This window comes from Emydura macquarii, unplaced genomic scaffold, assembly GCF_026122565.2.
Source record: "Emydura macquarii macquarii isolate MOO-44397 ecotype Brisbane River unplaced genomic scaffold, CSIRO-AGI_Emac_v2 contig_2768, whole genome shotgun sequence".
NCBI classification, from domain to species: Eukaryota; Metazoa; Chordata; order Testudines; family Chelidae; genus Emydura; species Emydura macquarii.
The window spans coordinates 35,481,740-35,503,786 of record NW_027132905.1 but is presented as its reverse complement, the minus strand read 5'-3'; the positions used below and the strand labels follow the sequence as shown (position 1 = coordinate 35,503,786).

The following is a 22,047-nucleotide window of genomic DNA, read 5'->3' as shown; positions in this document are numbered from 1 at the left end:
GCACTTTCAGCAGTTATTACATGTCATTTTTTCAGTCCTGATTGATGGTTTGTTTGCTTCCAGAGTTAAGACGACCAAGGTCTGAGCCCTCCAACTACTACAGCAGTGAGAGTCAGAAAGATTACCCAGCACCCAAAAAACATAAACTGAACCCTGAGTATTTCCAGGCACGGCAAGAGAAGCTGCTTTCCACAGCACTGAGCCTGGAACAGCCAAGTGTCAGGAAGCAGAGTTCCAGCTCCAAGCAATCCATCCCTGAGACAATCAGCCCCAGTGAAGGGATAAGGGACTATGGCAGGGACCTTTCCCAGCACATCCCAGAAGTTGCTGGGTATCGGGGCTCTGGTGGCCAGGCAGGAATCAAATGGAACCCAAAAGACATTTATATTGGTGTGTCTGCAGTGCAGGTGACAGGAAGCCAGAAGGGGCCTATGTTGGGGAAGGACACTGTAGCCCACCGGCTGCGTCAACGAGAGCAGTTGAATGTGCTGATGATGGCTGACAGGGAGATAGTGGATGGGGAGCTGCTTTCCTACAGGGACAGTGTGGAGAATGAGGACTGCTTACAGCACATGGATGACTTGCAGGTAAACATACACAGCATGGCAGCAAGGACAGCCGAGGTGAATACATTCCTTTGTGTCAGCCTCTGAGACCATACCTGACTGACCTGTGTACTCTGGTGAGAGCCCAGTCAAGGAAGATGTTTTTGTAACTTTAGCACCCCTAAACCATGTTTTGCAAAATTGTATGGTTCCTGCAATCTGTGCACATTCCCCTGTGACAGGAAGTGGTGGCCTTTCAATCCTGCTGGGAGAGTGAAGGTTAGCATGAATGGTTGTGCATTGCATTGCACAGTATTAGTTGAACAATTACTGCACCCTCAAAAAGTTCTGCCCACTGGAAAAGTTCTGCCAGCTATAATGAAATTTTCTATCTTGAAATGAATGGAATGTGTTAAGGGCTCCTGTTCTAGGTAGTTAGTGCTGTGCTATCTTCTACACACAAGACAGCAGAGAGGCAGGGATGGTTCTTGCCATTTTGCCCTCCTGAAAGGTTTCTTATCAACCTCAAGCTAGGCTGTGTGCTGCTCGAGAGCTGACCTCCCATCAGTCGTGCCCAGGAAGTGGTGTTTCAGTGTAGTGGGCAACCAGGGCATGGTCCAGAAGGTAAGGAAAAGGCAGAGTCTGTTGGTGTTGCCACTAATGGAGGCAGAGGAAGCATTCTAGCCCTGTAAGAATGGAGAAACAATCCCTACTGCCACAGCTAGACACAAGAGATGCCAGTGCTGCAGGTGAGCTGCTGCAGAGATTTCAGTGCTGCAGGTGGTCCCATCTACAGCCACGGGCAGCTCTGCTCAGGCCGCTTGCACACTGAGCCTAGGAACTATAGATTGATCCTTGTTCATGTAACGGGTGTAACAGCCTGGCTTCTCAACACCTTTGCGTTTACATGTGCATGATGCAATCCAACACCACCACTGAGGAAGCAATGAGCAGCTACAGAGGCTATGAGAAGCTGAAGCTGATGCCCATTGGCTGAAGAGGAAGCTCTCTTGTCTGCGTAGGAGCATATTCATTTTGGAGCTACAGCTGCATTGCTGTAGTGCTGTACAGCCTGTAATCATAGGAACAGAGGTGTCATACTTATGCCCCTGATAATTGCCGACACCAAGTGTTTAATATTGGGAGAGATGTCCCAATGTTGCAATGCTGCATCATGGGACTGTTTTCTTCCCTCCAGGAGAGAATCACCTGATGCTTGGAAGCACTCCAATCCAACAGTGTTAGAAGCTATATGAGGGAAAGGGGTCAAATCTAGCAAGAGGAAGAGTGAAATACAAAACATGAATATTTATTTCTAAATAAAAAAATGTAAGGGAGCATTAAGGGTAGAAATTTAGGAGACGCCCACCGGTCTGGGAAGTTCATTGGAATGGGGTTGGCATTAAAGTGGCACAAACTGCATGAACTCTGAACTTGTCTTTGTCCACTGTCTATTTCATGGGAACACAGGTATGTTCTAGGTGCTAAACAAAAATTTAGTGCTTTCTGTCTCTTGTCTCTCCTCCCTCGGTCAGAAATAAGGTCTCAGTCTGTGAAGGTATCTAAAATTATAAAGGTGAATCCATGCTTGTTAAATTTCTATCTGACAGCATAACCAGTGCAAACCACTCACTAGGATTCAGTGCCTTTTTCTCTTTCCTAATGATCATAAGTTATTCATAGTCCCCTCCCAGCCATCCAGCACTGGCCTTTAGGTCTAGAAAACCTGTAACCAATCTTAGACTGAAGCCAGTGGCAGTTTTGCCTGAATGAGCCATTCAGTTTCAGGTCCAGTGAGCAACCCTCACTTTCCATTCACTTGTACAGGCCCTTGTGGTGCTCTTGGAGTACAGCTGTGAACAGTTTCATGACTAAGTTGTCATCAGGAAAGTGGCAAACATTGCTCTTGTCTGCCCCTTTCCAGGTGAACATGATGACACTTGCAGAGCACATCATTGAAGCAACGCCTGACAGGATCAAACGGGAGAATTTTGTGCCAATGGAGTCACCGGTGGAAAGGACAGACAGTGCTGCCATTAGCACTACGATGAGCTGGCTGGCCAGTTACCTTGCTGATGTTGATCATATACCCAGTGCCGCACAGATAAGGTCAGTGACACTAACTACAAGGCAGGTTTGTGCATGTCTTGCTTTCACGGCAGATTTGCAGGTCTGATATTTTGTGTGTGTTTTCTTTAATCTGGTTTTGCTTTTGAACTGGGTTTAATTCAAGTAATTCTAGGACAGACACATTTGGTCTCACACATGCAAACACCAAGCAATATAAGTAGCTGCCTTCATGCTCTTCTTTGTTAGGTACAAGTGAACTGATAGAAAAGTGCAAACCCCTGCAACAAAACAGATCCTTTCAGACCAACAGATTCTTGTTTGAAACCAGGTGGAAAGCCCTGCTGGTTAAACAACAGAGCCTGTTTGTCTGTACATCTGTAATTATTACCTGTACCCCAAGCTGCTAGCATGCCAATAGTGTGCCTGGCATACCATGTCTCAGAAGCAACCACTGTAGGTGCTTCAGCAGCTATGCCTTATCAGGGCTAGCCTTGGTGGGTCCCAGTAACCACTCAGGCACATGGCTAAGGGGACCCTTTTTACTGGGGCTGGCAGGAAAGGGGAAAGATTGCAAATACATTAGGTACAGAACCTTTATAAAGAGTTACAGTTCAAAGTGAGCAATAATGGTTCCTGTTTGGGTTCTTGGAGCAATCCAGCTGAGTCTGGGCTCTTCAGCCCTCCTGCCTGGGATGCCTTTTCCAGTTCAGTGTCTGTTGAAGTAAATAAACGTTGTTAGGTTTCTAACCCAGGCTCAGTTAGTGTGTCTCATGAGGACTCCCCTGTACTGGTTCCCTGCCCAACTGCTGCTGCTGATCCCCAAAAGTCCCACCCAGACCTGCACCAGCTGTGTTAGAATCAGAATCATAAAGTTGGAAGTGACCCCAGGAGGTCGTCTAGTCCAACCCTCTGCTCAAAGCAGGACTAACCTCAGCTAAATGTTTTGTCTGGCAGTCATAGCCTGTTCCACATGTAGCTGTATCCACAGTTCCTGGGGCTTTTCTCCAGCTCCCTGCTACCATGCAGCTCCCTCTCCCCAACAGAGCCAGGTTGCTTCCTGACTCAAGACCTTTCCCCTTGATGCATGGAAGGGGAAGTACAGTGAGAGGGAGCTGATAGGAGTTGTAGCTTCTGCTTTGTAGATTGCATCACATATCTGTAAACCTCTTAGTCAGCATGTGAATAGGTGGCGCTTGTTGAACTCTGTTTCAGCAGAAGGCCATAGGAACAAAGTGAGGAACTAAATAATTAGCGTCTCCAGTGACTTTCACAGGATCATTTTGTATGGAGGAAAATTCAGAATGTGAAACATCAGAAAAAGGGGCTGTAGGCACCTAGAGGTTGGGGCAGGAAGGTGAACAGACAGATGAGAAGTGACTAGAATGTCCCTTCTTGTGGTCTTGAGCATGGGAGGGCTCTTGGATAACATCCCAGAAGGTGTTAGAAAGAGTTCCTTTCAACCTCAGCTTACACGGCAAAGCTCACCTCCCCACCAGAGCATTTCCTCAAAGAACGGATCAGAAGATAAACCTCAGCACTGGTCACAAAGGCAGAAGCCAAGTGCCAAATCAAAAGTAGGATGGAGGGCTTTGGTGTCTATTTGTAATCCATGTTAAGTGCCTAATGACAGGTGTTTTTAAAATGCTGATGAATTCACCCACAGAACCCTGCAGATCTGACTGGCCATGATTGTCATGTTATGATGATTAGCAGCATTAATCCCACACACTGATTTTTGCAAATAACTTTTGTGGACTGTCTCTGCTAAATAGGAACTTCCATAATAATTTTACATGCTGAAGATGCACTCATCTGCATCTCTGCAGATGTCACGAGAATTTTCCTGTCTTGTTAGAGTCAAATGGGAAGATTTATTTTGGGAGGTCAGGGCAGCATTGTTCCCTTATCCCTTGCTATCTGCATCAGAAAGGGAGAGGTGACAGCATTAAGCCATCCCGTAACATCCCATAAGAGTTGCACGCCTGTCTCATTTGACCCAATTTCTTCTGTCCTAAGGCATTCCCTTTTGGGAGCTGCTGGAATTCTTGCTTTCATTACAGATGGTATGTGCAGTAACATGCGGTTCTGAAGTTGGATTGCAATGCAAAATGTAGCTAGGCCCTGAAGCCTGGGGCCTCCAGCAGCACCTAAACAGCAGCCTTTCCTGTATGCAGGATGGAGAAATAGAAGACTAGGCAGCCCTGATGAAACTCATTTCACAGCACTAGAGTCAGAAACTCAGGATCATTCAAAAAGATTAAAATGGACTTTAGTCTGTTGTTAAATCCTAATGTGAATGTAACCGTGCCCATCTGAACAGCAAATTTCTACTTAGTTTAGAGCTGCTCAGTTCCCAGGAGAGACCACAGAGCTATTTAAAGTGATAGAAGCTCAGCCACCTTTGAGAGCTTCCTCTTCTGACTTCATCAGCCTCTTCATTTTTATCTCTGATTGATCCACAAATATTTCTGAGATTAAAAGCTAGAAATTAAGTTACTGGAACAAATTGAACTCTTAATTTTTCCCCAGATACTCACTCTGTATTGAGCATGGTATATCTGCATGGCAGAGCTGTACGTAGACATTTTATCACCTGGGGTGAGCAAGCATATTTGCATCCCCTGCTGTTTTTTTTCAGCATTTTTCCACCCCAGTGGCTTTGTGCCCTGGGCAGCTGCCGCACCCTGGTCATGGCCCTGTTGCCTAGGAAGAGCTAAAGCAGTTGCACTGCTCATGTGGTGAGGTTGTGGCAAACAGATATCCAGAGCTCAAGATAGACTTGAGACATTGAATTCCCAGAATACTATGCATTAGATGATGGATGAGGAAAACCTTTCCAGCACTGCTACCAAATCTAAACTTAGGGAAAAAAGTAAATTGGCCCAGATTAGACACTTGTTCTGCATAGGGTGGAAAGATCAGCTCCTTTTTGAGCGTTTCAGTAGAGACAAATTTGTTGTTTGCTTTGAAAAATTCTTTCACACAAACCTTTTTATAATGATAAAATAATGATTAGAAAGAACAGAGAAATTACACTGTAATATGTGGCGCATTTAGTGCACTATGGGCTAAATCCATTCTTGGGAAAAGTCAGTGGAGTTACACCAGAGATTAATTTGGCTCTGCACCTTTTAAAGACTGAAGTGAAACCGTCATACACGAGTCATGTAAAAAGTGAAAGGGCAAAAATATCTTAGATCGTGGAACAGAATCCGAGGGCCACTGTTCAATCTGTGAATCCTACTGCAGCCAGGTGCACATTTAGCATGTCACAGGGCATGGATCTCATGGGGCTTTGGGTTGTGCAGTGTTATTGGAGAGGTAACTCAGAATATGAGTTTCACCCTAGCACATACAAATGTAATAAGCCATAGTCATGCCAGTCCTGCTTCTCCATAACCTACTGTTCCTTTTGTGCCTCTTGTTTCAGAAGTCTATATAGTGAACCCTTGACCCCTTCTTCAAACACCAGCTTGAGCCCAGTAGGCTCCCCAATCAGTGAAATAGCTTTTGAGAAACCCAGCCTTCCTTCAGCAGCGGATTGGTCAGAATTTCTGAGTGCATCCACCAGCGAAAGGGTAGAGAATGAGTTTGCTCAGTTAACTTTGTCAGATCATGAGCAGAGAGAACTCTATGAAGCTGCCAAACTCGTCCAGACAGTGTTCAGGAAATACAAGGTGAGTAGCAGGAACATCTCACCTGCTTTGCCGTGGGAGTGTGGAAATAGAATCCATTAGGAAATCAAATGTAGACTATATATTTCTAAGACAAAATAATTCTCCCAGTGTGTCTTGTGTAACCCTGCTAATTCTTACACTGAGTCTCCCATGCTGCTGAAATTTGTCTAACAAGCTAGCATAAGGGGGGCATGAGTCCATACTTTAGCATGTGGCAATGCTTCCTCTGCAATAGTAAGACAATCCACAAAGCATGGCAGGCAAGTACACAAAGTCTTTGTTCAACTGCCAGTTTTCATCCTCCCCTGCAAACTGCCAAACTCGTCATTGGTAGATGAGGGAGATGTGTTCCACCTTCTTCATAAATTATTAATAGAAACCCCTTCTTCAGAAACTGCTGGCTAGAACTGAAAAAGAGGGTGTTGTGTTGGTAGATAGAAACTGGTGATCATACTCAGGCTGCAAAGAGCCATTTCCTTTCATCCTCTCTCCTGTTTCTTTAGTGTAGTTTATGCTGACTCATCACTTCTTCACTTTTCTGATAGGGCCGTCCTCTCCAAGAACAGCAGGAGGTGGCTGCTGCTGTCATTCAGCGTTGTTACAGAAAATACAAACAGGTAAGCGAGGAATTGAGTTTCCGTGAGATAATATATACCTGTGAGTACTGGCACCAATTCTATATATAGTGGGAACTGGCCCAAAAAGTAAACCTCCGAAGTATGCTTTTCAGTATGCAGTGATACATACTCAGATTGTGTTATGATTAAGCTTAAAAGGGAAGAAAAATCACATCGTAATTCTAATCTCACAAGATATTTCCTTGAGAAAATTTTAATTGCTGTATTTTCCCTACTTCATTGTATACAGTGTTATCAAATAGTGCTACAACTTATCTCTCAACATACTAGTGATGACTTGGTCTGAAACTAGAGCAGTTATGTGTGTGTATAGCTAGCTGCATGTTAGGGGTAAGGGGCAAGCTGTATTTCATATTTACCTGGATATTGATATAATATTTTTACCAGGGTGTTTACATTATACTTCAGACTAGTTGCTTTCCACATTTCATTGCGAAATTTAAGTTGGTTTTTTGCTTGAGATGGGTTGAGCTTCAGGGGGCGAGGAGCACACATCAAATTTTAAAATGTGGAAAGTCCAGTGTTTCATTTGATATAATTTGTCCCGGGACTGAGACCTTTCAGCACACTTTAGTCTGGAGTCGAGTTTTAGGCTGAGTTATCAGCCCCAGAAATAAGAATTTTTCTTTTTTTAAATGGGAACAATGAGGAACCCATTAGTCCCAGCTCAAGCACACTTCACCAACTCAGAGAGACTGACACCTAGAATGACAATATTGAAGAGACAGTTTTCCTGTGCCCTTATATAACCTTTATTTAGAAACATTTATTGGTGAAACCTAACTAGTGTTATATCATTGTAGAGTGATATTTTGGAGTGATGCATCATATAATCCTAGTGTGAATTTCTTTTCAAATATTGCTCCCGGAAGTTTGTCTTGGTCCTGGAGCCATTTCTTTTGGGAGGAGATGGTTTGATCAAGTGCTAGTTTTTGTTTCTCAGTTTTTTATTTGCAGATCTAACATTAACCTTTATTTTCTGTTTTCCCCCCAAGCTTACTTGGATAGCCTTGAAGGTAATAAATCAACAAACACTGTCTTGGAAACCATTCCCTTTGGGTTACAAACTTTCATATTCAGTACAAACCAGGGGGGAAAAACGGTTACTAACCTTTCTGTAACTGTTCTTCTTTTTCGAGTTCTTGCTCATCTCCATTTCATTGTAGGTGCATGTGTGCCCTGTGTAAAGTTCCCCTAAGCAGATCCTGTAGGGCTGGCTTCGGCATCCCCGGTGTCCTGCGCACTTGGCGCGGTATATTAGGCACTGCCAGCCCTACACCCCCTCAGTTCCTACTTTCTGCCATTGACAGTTGCTAGAACTGTATTCTTGCTTGTTTTGGCAAGTGTCCCTTAGCTGTAGTCTTTGTTCCAAGTACTTGTTAAATAGTTGTTTAGGAAGTTGCTAGTTACTGTTCATAGCAGTAGATAAGATAGTCCTGTTAGGGACCTCCACCTGGCAAAGTGGTATGCTCCGATCTCTGGGCTTCAAACCCTGTAAATCCTACAGGAACGCCTTCCCGATTAGCAACCCCCACGAAGACTGTTTGAAGTGCCTTGGGGAGTCTCACAGAAAGGACAAGTGCCACATCTGCAAGGCATTCAGACTGAGGACTCAAAAGGACCAAGATATCTGTCTGAAGGCCTTGCTAATGGAGGAGGCTCTGAGACTGGTGTCGGAGCCGTCCCACTCCCTTTTGGCACCGAGCACCGCGTCAGTGCAGAGTGCTTCTCCAGCACTTGCACCATCATGGCCCCAGGCTTCCTCTTCACTGCCAAAGAAAAAGCCAAGAAAACAACATCCGGCAGAAGACCGCTCCCCTGCATGAAAGAAGGCTAAGAACATGAGGTCAAGCTCTGGGCAGCTCAGAGCTAGTGTGCTGAGCAACCCCTACAGAGGCAGGCCTCGCCCAGGGCAGTCAGCCCCTCCACAGAGTGTTCTCCGACTCCAGAGAGCGGAAGAGGACCGCTACGCCTCGCAGTGCCATCAACACTGGAGGCATTTCAGGTGGCAACCGATCTGTTGATCCTGCCTGGTCCTTGCACCCCATTGGCCCAGACAGAAAGGGTGAGGGGTAGGGTGCTGGCATCGAGGAGAAAACCTCCAATGGGTCCCCCCACTGGCTGCACAGTTCACCAGAACCCTGGCACACTTCTCCACGAGACGGGTTACCAAGGCGGAGATCAATTCCTGGGGTGCGTTCCCTGGCACTGAGGAGATCTCCGGGGACAGAGCATCAGTACCGGAGGAGCCCAGACAGACCAAGGGCGTCACTCACGATCATCGGCACCGAGGGCTGCGGCATCGCTGAGTTGCTGTAGGTCCCACTCAGTATCAAGCAGACGCTCCTCATCCGAAGCTCGGCACCGCTCTTGGTCACCAGCACCGATGAGTTCACCCGCGCATATGCGGCGCAGAACCTGGCCATTGGCATCGTGGCGCTCGCCCAGGGAGGAGTCCCACCGACCTCGGTCTTCGGTACCGAGAGGCTCCCTGTCACCCAGACGTCGCTTCTGCTCCTCCTCTTACCGCAGGCGGTCCTCCTCGCCGAGTCAGTCCAGGCGGCGATGCCATCGGTCACCAGACTCGTACTCCCCATCCCCAAGACGTCAGTCAATGGAGCACCAGAATAGGGGGCATAGATACTGCTTGCCCTCCCCTCGGTAACGGGAGACAGTCAAGCACAGGGAGACACTGGTCACCAGCAGGAGGGTCCAGCAGCTCCAGAGAGGTAAAGGACCTAGTGGGCCCCCCACCTTGCCTCTTTGACCTGAGGGACAATGTCCCTGTCCAGCCCCTCCAGGGTGGCCTCAGGGTCAATGGCCAACCCAATGGCAGTGTTTGGAACCCTTGGGGGTTACAGATGACCTCGGGACCCTACTTCCTTGTCTCTTCAGTAAAGCAATCGAGGGGCCCAGCACCACTGGTAGAGGTCCATGACTCCGAGTCGGGGAAGAGTCGGACCCCTATGGAGAGTACAGCTGCGGGGGCTCCTGCACATGCAGCAGAAGTGCCGGCCCCTCCGCCACTGGGTCGGTCATCCTCCTCCTCCCCAGACAAGGCACTGGTGGCAGGCCCATTAGCCCCCCTGGATAACTTCCAGGCACACCAGGAGCTCCTTAAAAGGGTGGCCTCCAACCTCGGACTAGAAGCTGCAGGAGCAGACAGACAACCTGTTCAATTTAGTGGCAGCAGCGGCACTGTCCTGGGTTGCCGTCGGTGCACGAGAGTGTCCTTAAGTTGGCCGAGGGTGTCTGGCAAACAACATCCTCCCTGCCCCCAACCTCAAAGAGGGAGGAGAAAAAGTATTACATTCCCCCGAAAGGATTCGAATACTTGTTCACCCACCCTGTGCCAAGCTCCCTTGTAGTGGTGGCGGCAAATGAAAGGGATAGGCAGGGACAGCCTGGATCAACCCCCAGAAACAAAGACAGCAAAAAAACTGGACTTGTTGGGGAGGAAAATTTATTCTACCGCCAGCCTTTAGTTCCGTGTTGTCAATCAACAGGCATTATTAGAGAGATATAACTATAACTTGTGGGACTCCCTCAAATGTTTTAGGGAGGCCATATCTCTGGAACAGGCCCAAGACTTCTCCACAGGTTCCAGGCACAGTGCTTGGGGGCCTACAGGAGGAGAGAGAGTGGGGAACATTAGGCCACGCAGGCAGAGCCCATCTTCTTCCTCGACTGCGCAGCTGCCTACCTCCCAACACTCAGGCAGTCAGCATCACCCATTTTGATGGTGCACATGAGGACAGCATTTTGATCCTGCATCCCCACCTTCCCTGAACCATCTCGCTCCGTTCCTCCCAGCCTGGGCCCATATAACATCGGACCGCTGGGTCCTGGGCACCATTGGAACGAGTTATCCCTCCAATTTTCCTCTCCCTGCACCTTCCCATCCCTGTCCCTCTTCAGGGACCCTTCTCACGAGCAACTCCTCATACAAGAGATGCGCAACCTTCTTGTACTGGGAGCTGTAGAGGAGGTCCCGCTGGACATGAGAGGAGGAGGTTTCTACTTCTGATATTTCCTCATCCCCAAGGCCAAAGGGGGCCTCAGACCCATCCTGGACCTGCAGGGCCTAAACAGGTACATCAGAAGGCAAAAATTCCACCTGGTTTCCTTGGCCTTTATTATTTCCTCCCTGGATCCAGGAGACTGGTATGCTGCCCTCGATTTGAAGGACGCATATTGTCACATATCAATTTTTCCAGGACACAGAAGATTCCTCAGGTTTGTGGTGGGGGGGTTCCCACTACCAGCTTACACCCCTCCTGTTTGGCCTATCATCAGCCCCAAGGGTGTTCACAACATGCATGGCAGTGGTGGCTGCGTGTCTCAGGCGTCAAGGGGGTACAGATCTGCCCGTATCTGGACAACTGGCTGGCCTTGACTTACACCCCAGTCAGGCATCCCATGGATAGGGTTGTCACAGTGCCCCCACAGGTCCTGTTCTCTCTAGAATGATGATTAGACCCTCAGACAGTGATGGAGGGAATGCCCTTTGCAAACCGGGGCCCCTCAATAACTCTGGTGTCAGATGCTTCGGACCTGGGGTGGGGGTGCACATCAGCTCAGGTCACAGTACCTAGGGGACCTGGTTGGAAGAGGACCAGGGCCATTCACATAAATATCAGGGAGTTTCGAGTGATCTGGTTAGATGTGCAGTGTTCCTTCCCTTCTTGAAGGGCAAGGTGATTCAGGTCCTGACGGACAACACTGCCGCAATGTACTATATCAACAGACAGGGTGGGGCTCATTCCTCAGCCCTCTGTCTGGGGGAGGTGGGTCTGTGGGATCTGGCCATAGGCCATGATTTTCACCTAGTGACCTCTCACCTCCCTTGTATCAGGAATGCCATAGCAGCCCGGCTCAGCGGGTCCTTTGTATCTTCTCACGAGTGGTCTTTCCACCCGTCAGTTGCGTACATGATCTTCCGGAGGCAGGGGTTTTCCCAAGTGGATCTCTTTGCCTCCAAGGTCAACAAAGAAGTGCAGCCAGTTCAGCTCCTTTCAGGAGTGGGACAAGGGAGCCATGTCAGATGCCTTCCTCATTCCCTGGTCGAAGGGTCTGTTGTATGCCTTCCCTCCCATTTCATTAATACACAAGGGCCTATTAAAGATCAAGAAAGACAAGGGGAGGGTCATTTTTATTGCACCTGCATGGCCCAGACAGCACTAGTTCACAACGCTCCTGGAGCTATTGGTCGTCCCTCCCCTGGAGCTACAAAGGTGGCACGACCTACTTTCCCAATACCAGGGGCACATCCTGCACCCGGACCTGGAATCCCTCCACCTGACGGCATGGAGGCTGAATGGCTGAGCTCGGAGGAACAAGCTTGCTCAGGACAGGTGCAAACCATACTAATGAGTAGCAGGAAGCCCTCCATGAGGTCATCATATTTGGCCAAGTGGAAGAGGTTCACTTGCTGGGCCACAGCACAGCAGATTACACCCCACCAGGTGCAGATCCAGGTGGTCCTAGACTACCTCAAGCTTCAGGGACTAGTTACTGCTTTGCTAAAAGTGCATCTGGCTGCCATCTCAGCCTTCCATTCCCCAATTCACGGGAGATCCATTTTTTCTCACGCCATGGCTGTGAGATTTCTGAAGGGCATAGAAAAGCTCTATCCCCAGGTCAGGGATCCTGTACCCCCCTGGAACCTGAGTTTGGTCCTCTCTAGACTCATGAGGGCACCATTTGAGCCTATGGCAACTTGCCCACTTTCTACTACTTTCACGGAAGGCGGCCTTCCTAGTAGCCATCACCTCAGCTAGCAGGGTGTCTGAAATCTGGGCACTTACCTCAGAGCTGCTTTATACAATTCTCTATAAGGATAAGGTCCAGTTGCGGCCTCAGCCGACCTTCTTGCCCAAGGTGGTTTCACAATTGCACACCAACCAGGACATTTTCCTGCCAGTATTTTTCCCAAAGCCGCATGTTTCAAAGAGGAAAGGAGGTGGCACACGCTGGATGTGTGCAGAGCCCTGGCTTTCTACTTGGAGAGGACAAAGCCATTCTGTAAGTCCATGCAGCTGTTCATCATGGTGGCCGAAAGGATGAAGGACTTACCTGTCTCGTCGCAACGAATCTCCTCCTGGATAACCGCCTGCATACGCTTTCTGCTATGAGCAGGCAAAGGTTTCCCTCCCGGGCAACGTCACAGCTCACTCCACCAGAGTGCAGGCGTCTTCTGCAGCATTCTTGGCGCGAGTGCCTATGTAGGACATATGCAAAACTGCTACGTGGTCATCGGTTCACACCTTTACGTCCCACTATGCTATCGTGCAACAGGCTAGGGATGATGCCAGATTTGGCAGGGTGGTGCTGCAGTCAACCAACTTTGAACTCCGAACCCGCCTTCAAGGCGCTTCTTGCGAGTCACCTACAATGGAATTGACATGAGCAAGCACTCGAAGAAGAAAAGACGGTTACTTACCTTGTAACTATTGTTCTTCGAGGTGTGTTGCTCACATCCATTCCATGACCTGCTTCCTGTCTCTGCTGTCGGAATTGTCAACAAGAAGGAACTGAGGGAGCGTAGGGCTGGCAGCGCCTAATATACCACACCATGTGCGCGGGATTCCAGAGGGCACCGAAGACAGCCCTACGGGATCTGCTAAAGGGAAAAAATTTCCGGTAACCACGCACAGGGCGCGCATGCAACTACAATGGAATGGACATGAACAACACATTTCGTAGAACAACAGTTACAAAGTAAGTAATCATCTTTTCTTCGAGATGTGTTACACATGTCCATTCCAATGTAGTCCTGCCACAGAAAGTCCAACAAACTCCACAGGGCACTTTGAGGGCACTTCGCTCTTCTCAGCACAAACAGACTCTAGAGTTCACTTCTTCTTCGAGTGCTTGCTCATGTTTACTGCAAGCAGCTTGAAGGGAGAGTGAGGGAGGAAGTTTTGAGAATTGGACTGGCCCAGAAATTTTTAATGCATAGGCAACTGAATGGATCTCACAGGTTTGGATGCAGACCTAGGTGATGACTAGACTATCTCAAGGCTATGATTTTCTCCTCTCTTATAACTTACCACTGTATTAAATCATTGTATTATTTACACTAATGACTGCAGCTTTAAACAGACATAGCTAGAGTGTTGTTCCACTTTAAGCCCTTCTGTTGAAGGGTTTGTAACTCAACCACAGAAGTCCCCTCTGGGCTAAGAATCGAAAAAGGAAAGATCAGCCTGAGAGTGAATTTTTTAAAATAGCTAATTTAAAACCAAACTTTGGTTCATCTAATTATTGTAAGAGTTTATTTGAAAAAACCCAGAAAATAAAAAATGACGAAAAAATGTACCAGCAACCAACAAGTGCATCAGTTCCAAAGAGTGAAATTTGGTAATTGGTTGTATTACTCTATAGTGATATAATGGGTTTGTTTTGTTTGTTTGTTTTTAAGAAGAGATAACTCTCTGAGGTATGATATGAAACTGTCAGATTTAGAGAAATGGCTGCTGCCCAGCTGTCACATCTCTCCTGCAATTACAAAGGCTGGCAAACTGTATAGGGATATGTAACACTTTAATTTATGATATTGTATTCTTCAAAAGAATGTCAAAACAACAGTAAATGTCTGCTCTACTCATCAGGTCAGAGTGCTAAATGTGGTCTTCACATATCAGTCTAGGTCTCCATTTACCACTTAGAAAGTAAATTATGTGCATTTTTAAATATTCCTGAATGCATATGGCTTCCATGTACCAGAGCCATCTTCATTGGTTATTTTGAAGGGAGAAAACCTAAAACAACAGATTCTTGCCTTTAAAGAGTTGCTTCGTCTTCTCTTTATTGACTGCTCTGTAGAAGGCTATGTAATTTTGTATTTTATTATGCAAGATAAATAATAGGAATTATTATAGGAATCTACACAATAGAATGCAACAGCTGAGAGCCGTGTGTACAACTCCCATTTGCAATGAATAGACCCAGGCCAATGATGTTTGTTTGTGTTCAGTGCAGGGCACTAATCCATTGAGGTTCTGAATGAGGCGCATTCTGCCCACGTTTAGCAATCTTTCACACAGGAACAAGCCAGAAATAGAGTGCATGAATTGTTCAGGCAAGCCTCAGAAGGCAGAGGGACCCTAATGGAAAGCACCTCTTCATTGGTTAAGTTTTACAGATGGAAGGTTAAAGGCATAAAGGGTTGCTGGTCTGGAAATAACCCAGTATTGGAGAGGGATTTTGAGTATATGTGAGCGCTAGTGCAAATTTGCAAATCCAGTGAGTGCTTGTTATAACTTCATAAAATGCAGAAAAATCACTGTCATTTATAATGATTAAGGAGGTACTCTCAAGTAGTTTAGGCCCAATACTAGGCTTGGTTTAATACAAATGATTCTGAGAAAATCTTAGTATTATCAGAAATTATTTAATTAAAAATATCATTTCCATTTCGATGTAAACAGTATGAGCTACCCAAATATTGCAATGTATTCTGTCTTCATTGCCTGAACAGCATGAACTACAAATGGCATGAACATTGAAAAGCAAAATAGTTTTTAAATGATCTGTTTAAAAGTGACTTTTTATAACAGAGAGGTATTAGAGAGAAAATGTTATTTTTCTTTATTTTTTTCAACTTTTATGCATTTGTCAGCACTTTGTGTGTAGTAGGTTATGTTGTTTCTTCTTTATAGTCAGCTAGCTAGTCATAGTCCCCTCCTGTTTGTGCAAGTTTGAAACAGCAACAGCTGTTTGTGTAGAAGAACCAGAGACCTTTATCTCATGGCATTTGGCATCTTGTAATGGTGAATTTTGCTGTACATATCCAGTTCCTCTGCAGCTGGCTTACTTTTGTACTGGAATGTATCTGTACTAGAAATATAAGTTCCTACTACTATCGTCCTGGCTCAAGTTCAGAGAAGGTGTTTATGACTCAAATGTTAAAACACTGGTGCCATGTCTACATTAGTACTTACACCATTGCTACCAATTAGAAATATAAATAAATAAATCCTACCAGCACAACTGCACCATTGTTGGCAGGTACTAATTTTTCTAGTGTAGATTAGATCCTAGTGTAACCCTACAATTGTATCAGTTTATTGCTGGACCATATTTCAGACAGTTCCAAGTTAAGTGAGGAGATGCTAAGTTTGGCCTCTACTCATGGCAACAAAAAGAGGGAGGATCCTCCCCCATCACGTTCCCGTAGGGTGAGAGTAGTGTAAGCTTGGAAGTCTGCTTCCTGCTGGTATGCCTTAACCTCTCTTTGTCTTCCTTGCAGTATGCACTTTATAAAAAGATGACACAAGCTGCCATCCTTATCCAGAGCAAATTCAGAAGCTATTATGAACAGAAAAAATTCCAGCAGAGCCGACGAGCCGCAGTGCTGATCCAGCAGTACTATCGCAGCTACAAAGAATGTGGGAAAAGGAGACAAAATCGTCGAGCAGCTGCCATTGTACAACAGAAACTTAGGTGGGTCTGTGGCTGAAAATTTACTCTCGCAGCAAAGAGAGGAGGAGAGCTTAGCCAGCATATAGAAGAAATGGAAGATCTTGGGCAAACTGAGCTGTCCTGCAACAACTGAAATGCAGGAACAAGCCAAATATCCTTCTCAGTTATTCCCATTGATGCAGTTTGTGAGTCATGGACACTGGTGAAAAGCCCAAAGCAAAAAATTAATAAAACTGACTGATGCTGCTTTTGAAAAGAGAGCAGCATCCTGATTTCTGAGTGGAGATTCCCACAACAGGGTTAGTTAAGAGCACAGCAGCACGTGTGCTAGCTTGGAGGTTCCTCCATAGGTCTGTGTTAGAAAGAACAGTTCACTTAGTTTATGCTCTTGTCTTGGATTGTGAATGGACCCCTTCAGAAAGCAAATGAATAGGCATCTGAGGGACTCTAGAAAGCATCACTGGCAATGCATAAAAGGAGATGATATACACGTCGAAGGAGCATGTAATGGACAGTAAATACAGGTCATAAGAATCTTACTTTCCAACTATACAAATGAGATGAGGCAGAGGGAAATATACTAGAGATAGTATGTGAGGTTCTTAAGAGCGTCTACTGTTTATGTTAGTATCTACCACAGCTCTGGGCTGTGCCACATTTTACAGGCAAGCCAGGTGAGAAATGCATGGTACACACAGAATGATTATTCTCCCATTTAGTACTCTTTCTCCTTAGTACTGCCCATGCCCTGATGTTCCCTTGTTTGCATTTAGAAGCAGCCTGCTCACCAAGAAGCAGGATCAAGCTGCTCGCAAGATCATGCGGTTTTTACGACGCTGCCGCCACAGGTATGACATCACGTTTATATAGATTTTTCCTTATCTATCAGTCCTAGGCCATCCCCAGAGCATTACACATGGGGCTTAGATTTCCTTCCCCTCTCCCCCCAAAACTGCAGTGCTTTGCCCTTGTACTGCCCTGCTCTGGTCAGCTCCACACACACCAGTCTCCTTCCCTTTCCCCCCTCCTCCCCAAGGCTCCAGGGTCAGAGGTAGTAAGTCAGAGCCAGGCACTGCAGGGGCAGGTGCTGCCCAGGCTGGTGCCATGGAGCAGGTGGCCTTGGCGTTTCCGTTTACTGCTGCTTCTGGTGCCCGGTGCTACAGCTGCTCTTCAGCTCCCTTTGACTGCTTGGGTAGCCAATAACAGCAGCCAAGGCAGGGGGACCTGGCTCTGGGGCCAGCAGAGCCTTCAGTGAGCAGTGACCATGGGGCAGCCCTCCCCCTGTCTGCATACAGCCCCTAGCTACCCCCTCTCTGCATCCTGAGTAGTTTTCAGACTTTTTGAGCTGAGTCCCTCCCAGCAGGGAGGCTTGCTGAGGTGAGTCAGAGTGTGGAGATGGAGCTACCTCCCCGGATCCTGCCATGCAGAGCTGGCCCAAGCCCCACCAAGGCCCTGTTTCCCATACCCCCCAAAATAGAAGTCAAACTATGCCTATGCCCACAGGCCCTCCGCCTAGTGGCCAAAGGCTGGAGCCCTGGCGCCCCGCAGGGCTAAAGCCCCAAGGTCCTCCCTCCCCTGCCTGGTGGCTGAAGCCTGGAGCTGCAAAGTCTCTCTCCCCCCTACCCCCTTGCTGGTTCTTGGAGTTTTTATAGAATGTCGGGGTTGGGGCCTCAGAAAGAAAAGGTTGAGAACCTCTGTTCTGTATCTCGGAAGCATCTCTACTTTAGACACAGTAATACATTTAGTGGAGTCACAATAGGGATGAATCTGTTTTTAATCTGGATAAATGGAGCCCTACAGCCCCTGAGGAGGGGAGAGGCTCAGTAGCAAACAAGTCAGTTAAAATGTCTATATAAACATTAAATTGGAGAATAAATACACAAGGCAAGATGTGTCTTCTGCCAGTACCAGGAACTCAGGACAACACTGATTCAATTGTTTGCCTGCAACATGTGGCAGCTGGAACTCCCGTAATCCTACTTACTGTGTGCAGGTGACTTGCCTTTGTTAGTTACTGAAAGGCACTTGTGTTTGTCAGCCAGAACATTGCCTTGACTAGTAGAAATGAATTCAGCTCTTTCTGCACATGCTTTCTCCACAGTAACCACACGCTTACCTCATCAAGTAAGACAAGGTAAAATACTTGTAAGGTAATAAGAACAAAGTATGTTTAGTTTAGGCCAGTGCTGGTTCAGCAATTTAAGCTCTGAAATACTAGTATTTAGCTACAGGGTTTTAGAAATAGTCCTTTGTGTACGAGTTCATAGAGAGGCTGGGAGGAGGCTGGTGTAGCCCCAGCAGTGGCTTGTTGCCTTGTAGGTTCCCATGGCAAGTGGCAGACGAAATGCGAGAGGGGTTACTCTAGGTTTCTAAAGTAGCTGCAAGTGCTCTTGAAGTTGACACACCATGTCAAAGAGCATGGCTGGCTTGTCCCTCACTACAGCAGAGCAGGTAGAGAGGAACTCAAATGTCCACCTGATCATTCTTCAGACAGGCCTGCCCCCTATGAAACAGGTACAGGGCTTGGAAACTATAGATCCCCTCAGATCACCTGGAAGGCAGAGCACTTCACATAGAAGCTATGTGAGCCTATCCCCATGTCCAGTGGAGCCGAGCTGCAAGGGATTTTTGTGTTTGGCCGACTTCGATACCCCCATGTGAACACTTGCACATACAAAAAGGGTCCCCTAAAATTAGCCATAGATAGTGCAGAATCTCCCAGCAGTGAGCCAAATACTTGGACTACTGTTCTCAGGCTTTTCAATAAAGTAATCTTTTACTTGGCCTATCTGTTGTGCAGCTTTGGCAGCTTCTCACGTCCTTGACCCTTCTCCTTCTGTCGGCCTCTGCTTGGCTCCTGCATACTCATATGTACCTCAGGCCCATGAAGGAGTGGTGCTTTCCTGTGCCTAGGGCTCAATTCCTTGAAAGGCCTGGTAAGGTGGGGTCACTATAGATGTGTGTAGACCGAGGGAGTCAGATCTTGGTTGCTTGTAAACAAAATTTTTTTTTAAAAAATGAGAAGGGGAGGGAAAATCACTGTGACCCAGAAAACAAATCTCTTCCTGCACCAGACACTTTGGCTGTAGCTTACTGCTCTGTGCTCATGTACCATCTGGAGAGCAATCCCTTCTCTGAGTCCAGAGGGCTAATGCACTGCTTTGCAATAGAAATCCGGGTTGTTTTGGAATTAATCCCTAATTCTTGGTGGAATTAAACAAAAAGAAATTCTTGACTCCATTTCCAAGGAAGAGCTGATCATGTTTCCCAAATTACCATGTTCCCCCTTCTGAACTGAAAATGTGCACACATCCTTTGTCTGTCACGTACGTGTTTCTGCTGCGAGTGTGCAAGGCCCTGGGCAATTGCAAAGGTTTAACAATCCTATTTCCTTATTGCTAACATTGTCATTTACGTAAGGGGTTTACCTTGAGGCATCCTGGCATTGGAGAAAATTATAAACAAAAGTTTCAAAACATCATTACTCAGTGAAGCAACGTAAGGATTCTGCACAAAAACCGTGGCCTGAAAAGGACACAAACATAATAGGACAGTGAGGATGTTGGGTATTTTTTGTTGAATTTGGGAATGTACCAGATTTATTAGTAGAATTATTAAATTTGATTTTATTCCCTTAAAAATGTAAAAGTGAGTTCATCAGCAACTTTTTATTAAGAAAGAAAGAGAAGGCGCCTAGCTCCAGTGAGAATCACAGGGGATGAGCCAGCACATTCTGAAGTACAGACTTTCCTTACTGCTCTGGGTGATGGGGTGGGAAATGTGAGCAGTGGCATCTGCAGCTCTAAAATGACATGATGAGGCCGCTTCTTTTGCCTCTGAGAATTCTTATCAGCATGCAAGATACTGTGATGATTGATGCTCTATGAATACCTTAGAGAGAAAGAAAAAAGTGATAGACGGAAACAGAGAAAGTTTAGGAGTATAAGGACATTGAGACTTACTAGAAATCAGCTAATTTGCGGGGGGAGAGGAGGGAGGAAGGAAAGAAACCTAGGCCTTGGCATAGAGCTATCAAACTAAGTGTCAAAGCCAGTGAATTCTTCAGCTGCAGAAGATTAACTTGTGAGTGAACATCTGCTAATTCTGCATTTTTAAAAATTCGCTTTAACCTAGTTCTGTTGGCCCCATCTAGATATTAGAACTGGATCCTGGAAATAATTCTTGCTAAGATACTATTCTGTTCTCTTTAAGCAAGATTCAGTTATGTGCTTTCCATTGGCTTTCTTGTGGTAACCATCTGACTCTAATATTTTGTCTAAATCTGTTTAAGTACATTATGAAAAGTCCCTTTCTGTCAGGATCCAAAGTAGCTCTAAGGCACCTCTTGTGTTTTGTTAGATCTATCATTGGCTCAGATCATCAGTGGAGCAAAGCCCATTTATGTCAGCGAAGGATCTGACCCAGTGTGTTTAAGGACTGCTAGTTGGAGTTTCTTGTATTCATGAATTTTCACTTACTGCAATTTCAGAGACAACAGTTCAGATGCCTCTGGGTCAGTTTGTGAAAGACACTTACAGTTGGTTTGGTTACCTTGGTAACTGATATATGGACATTGCATAGAATAGAAAGAGAGAAATGTGAGTTTCAGTTAAGTATGCATTGTTGGATGAAGGCAGACTTTTTTGGAGCTGGGACTCATGTCTGCTAAGATATATGCATATGAATATGGGCAGGCATCATGTAGACAAAAATAGACATCCATCAACAGATATTGTACATTCATCTATGACAATGACTCTTCAGATAGGAGATGCAGAGATTACTATAGATCTTGGAAAAATACTTATTTGTCTATCTGTTACATATCTTCAGGAATGTGCAGAAAAACATGGTATCGGCATGTCTTACCTTGAAGGCATTTATGATGGAGCATGAGACAATATTCAAGGCCTTTCAAGAGATGTACAGCTGTGAATGTGGGTAATGCCAAGGCATGTTAGCTAGTGACTGACTCTTAAGTTCTCAGGCTAGTGTAGATTGCAGTAATACCTTCTGCTTGTTGACCTGCCCTCCAGCACAGTGTCCCTGCGTGAAACCAAAATTAAAGGCTGGCATATTTAATAACTCACCAGCCATCCTCAGCTAGTCAATGATTCATAAATATTATTGATTTAGTGCTACCAGGAAAGGTGGAGCCAATGTCAGCTCTAACTGGACTGGCTTAACTGAATCAATGCCCACCTGCAATCCACATGGTAAACTGATAACATTCCATTTTCTTTCTTTTCCTTTGGTTTATATTTAAAACTTGATCTTTTGTAAGGTATCTGTGTGGCATTGGTAGGCCAATTATGTGATTAACATCTGGATTATAGTCCTGTTTTATTCTGTAAATTTAGGACTGAGATAGGAGACAGCCTGTCATGCAAGGGAAGATAGGGTAGGGCTGGAAATTCCACCAGAATAACTCTGTCTTTATTTTACTTTGTATTGAACTTTACTACCCTGCACTCTGATCTGCTGCTGCCTGGTGAAGAGGGAATCACACAGGCAGCATCTGGGGAGTGGGCCCTTCTCTCTCCAGGCAAATAGAAACACTTTGTCTTCTCTCCATTGAAGTGAAGCTATTTTAAGGACTCTTTGATGCCATGTGTGTGCTAATAGCTCTTTGGTATTGTTTTGCTATCTGAAGCCCTCTGGTGGACCATAGGCTGTACAAAAGGGTGAGTT

At 46.1% G+C, this 22,047-nt stretch overlaps 1 protein-coding gene across 1 annotated transcript in view; it reads left to right on the top strand.

Moving 5' to 3' along the window:
• Positions 1–22,047, top strand: part of CAMTA1 (calmodulin binding transcription activator 1) — a 938,867-nt gene that overhangs the window by 901,272 nt on the left and 15,548 nt on the right. Inside the window, exons 15-22 of the mRNA XM_067567040.1 lie at positions 64–587; positions 2,470–2,654; positions 6,046–6,292; positions 6,838–6,909; positions 7,926–7,946; positions 16,184–16,377; positions 17,130–17,204; positions 22,010–22,040. Of these exons, the coding sequence (XP_067423141.1) occupies positions 64–587; positions 2,470–2,654; positions 6,046–6,292; positions 6,838–6,909; positions 7,926–7,946; positions 16,184–16,377; positions 17,130–17,204; positions 22,010–22,040 (1,349 nt within the window). The remainder of the gene's footprint in view (positions 1–63; positions 588–2,469; positions 2,655–6,045; positions 6,293–6,837; positions 6,910–7,925; positions 7,947–16,183; positions 16,378–17,129; positions 17,205–22,009; positions 22,041–22,047) is intronic.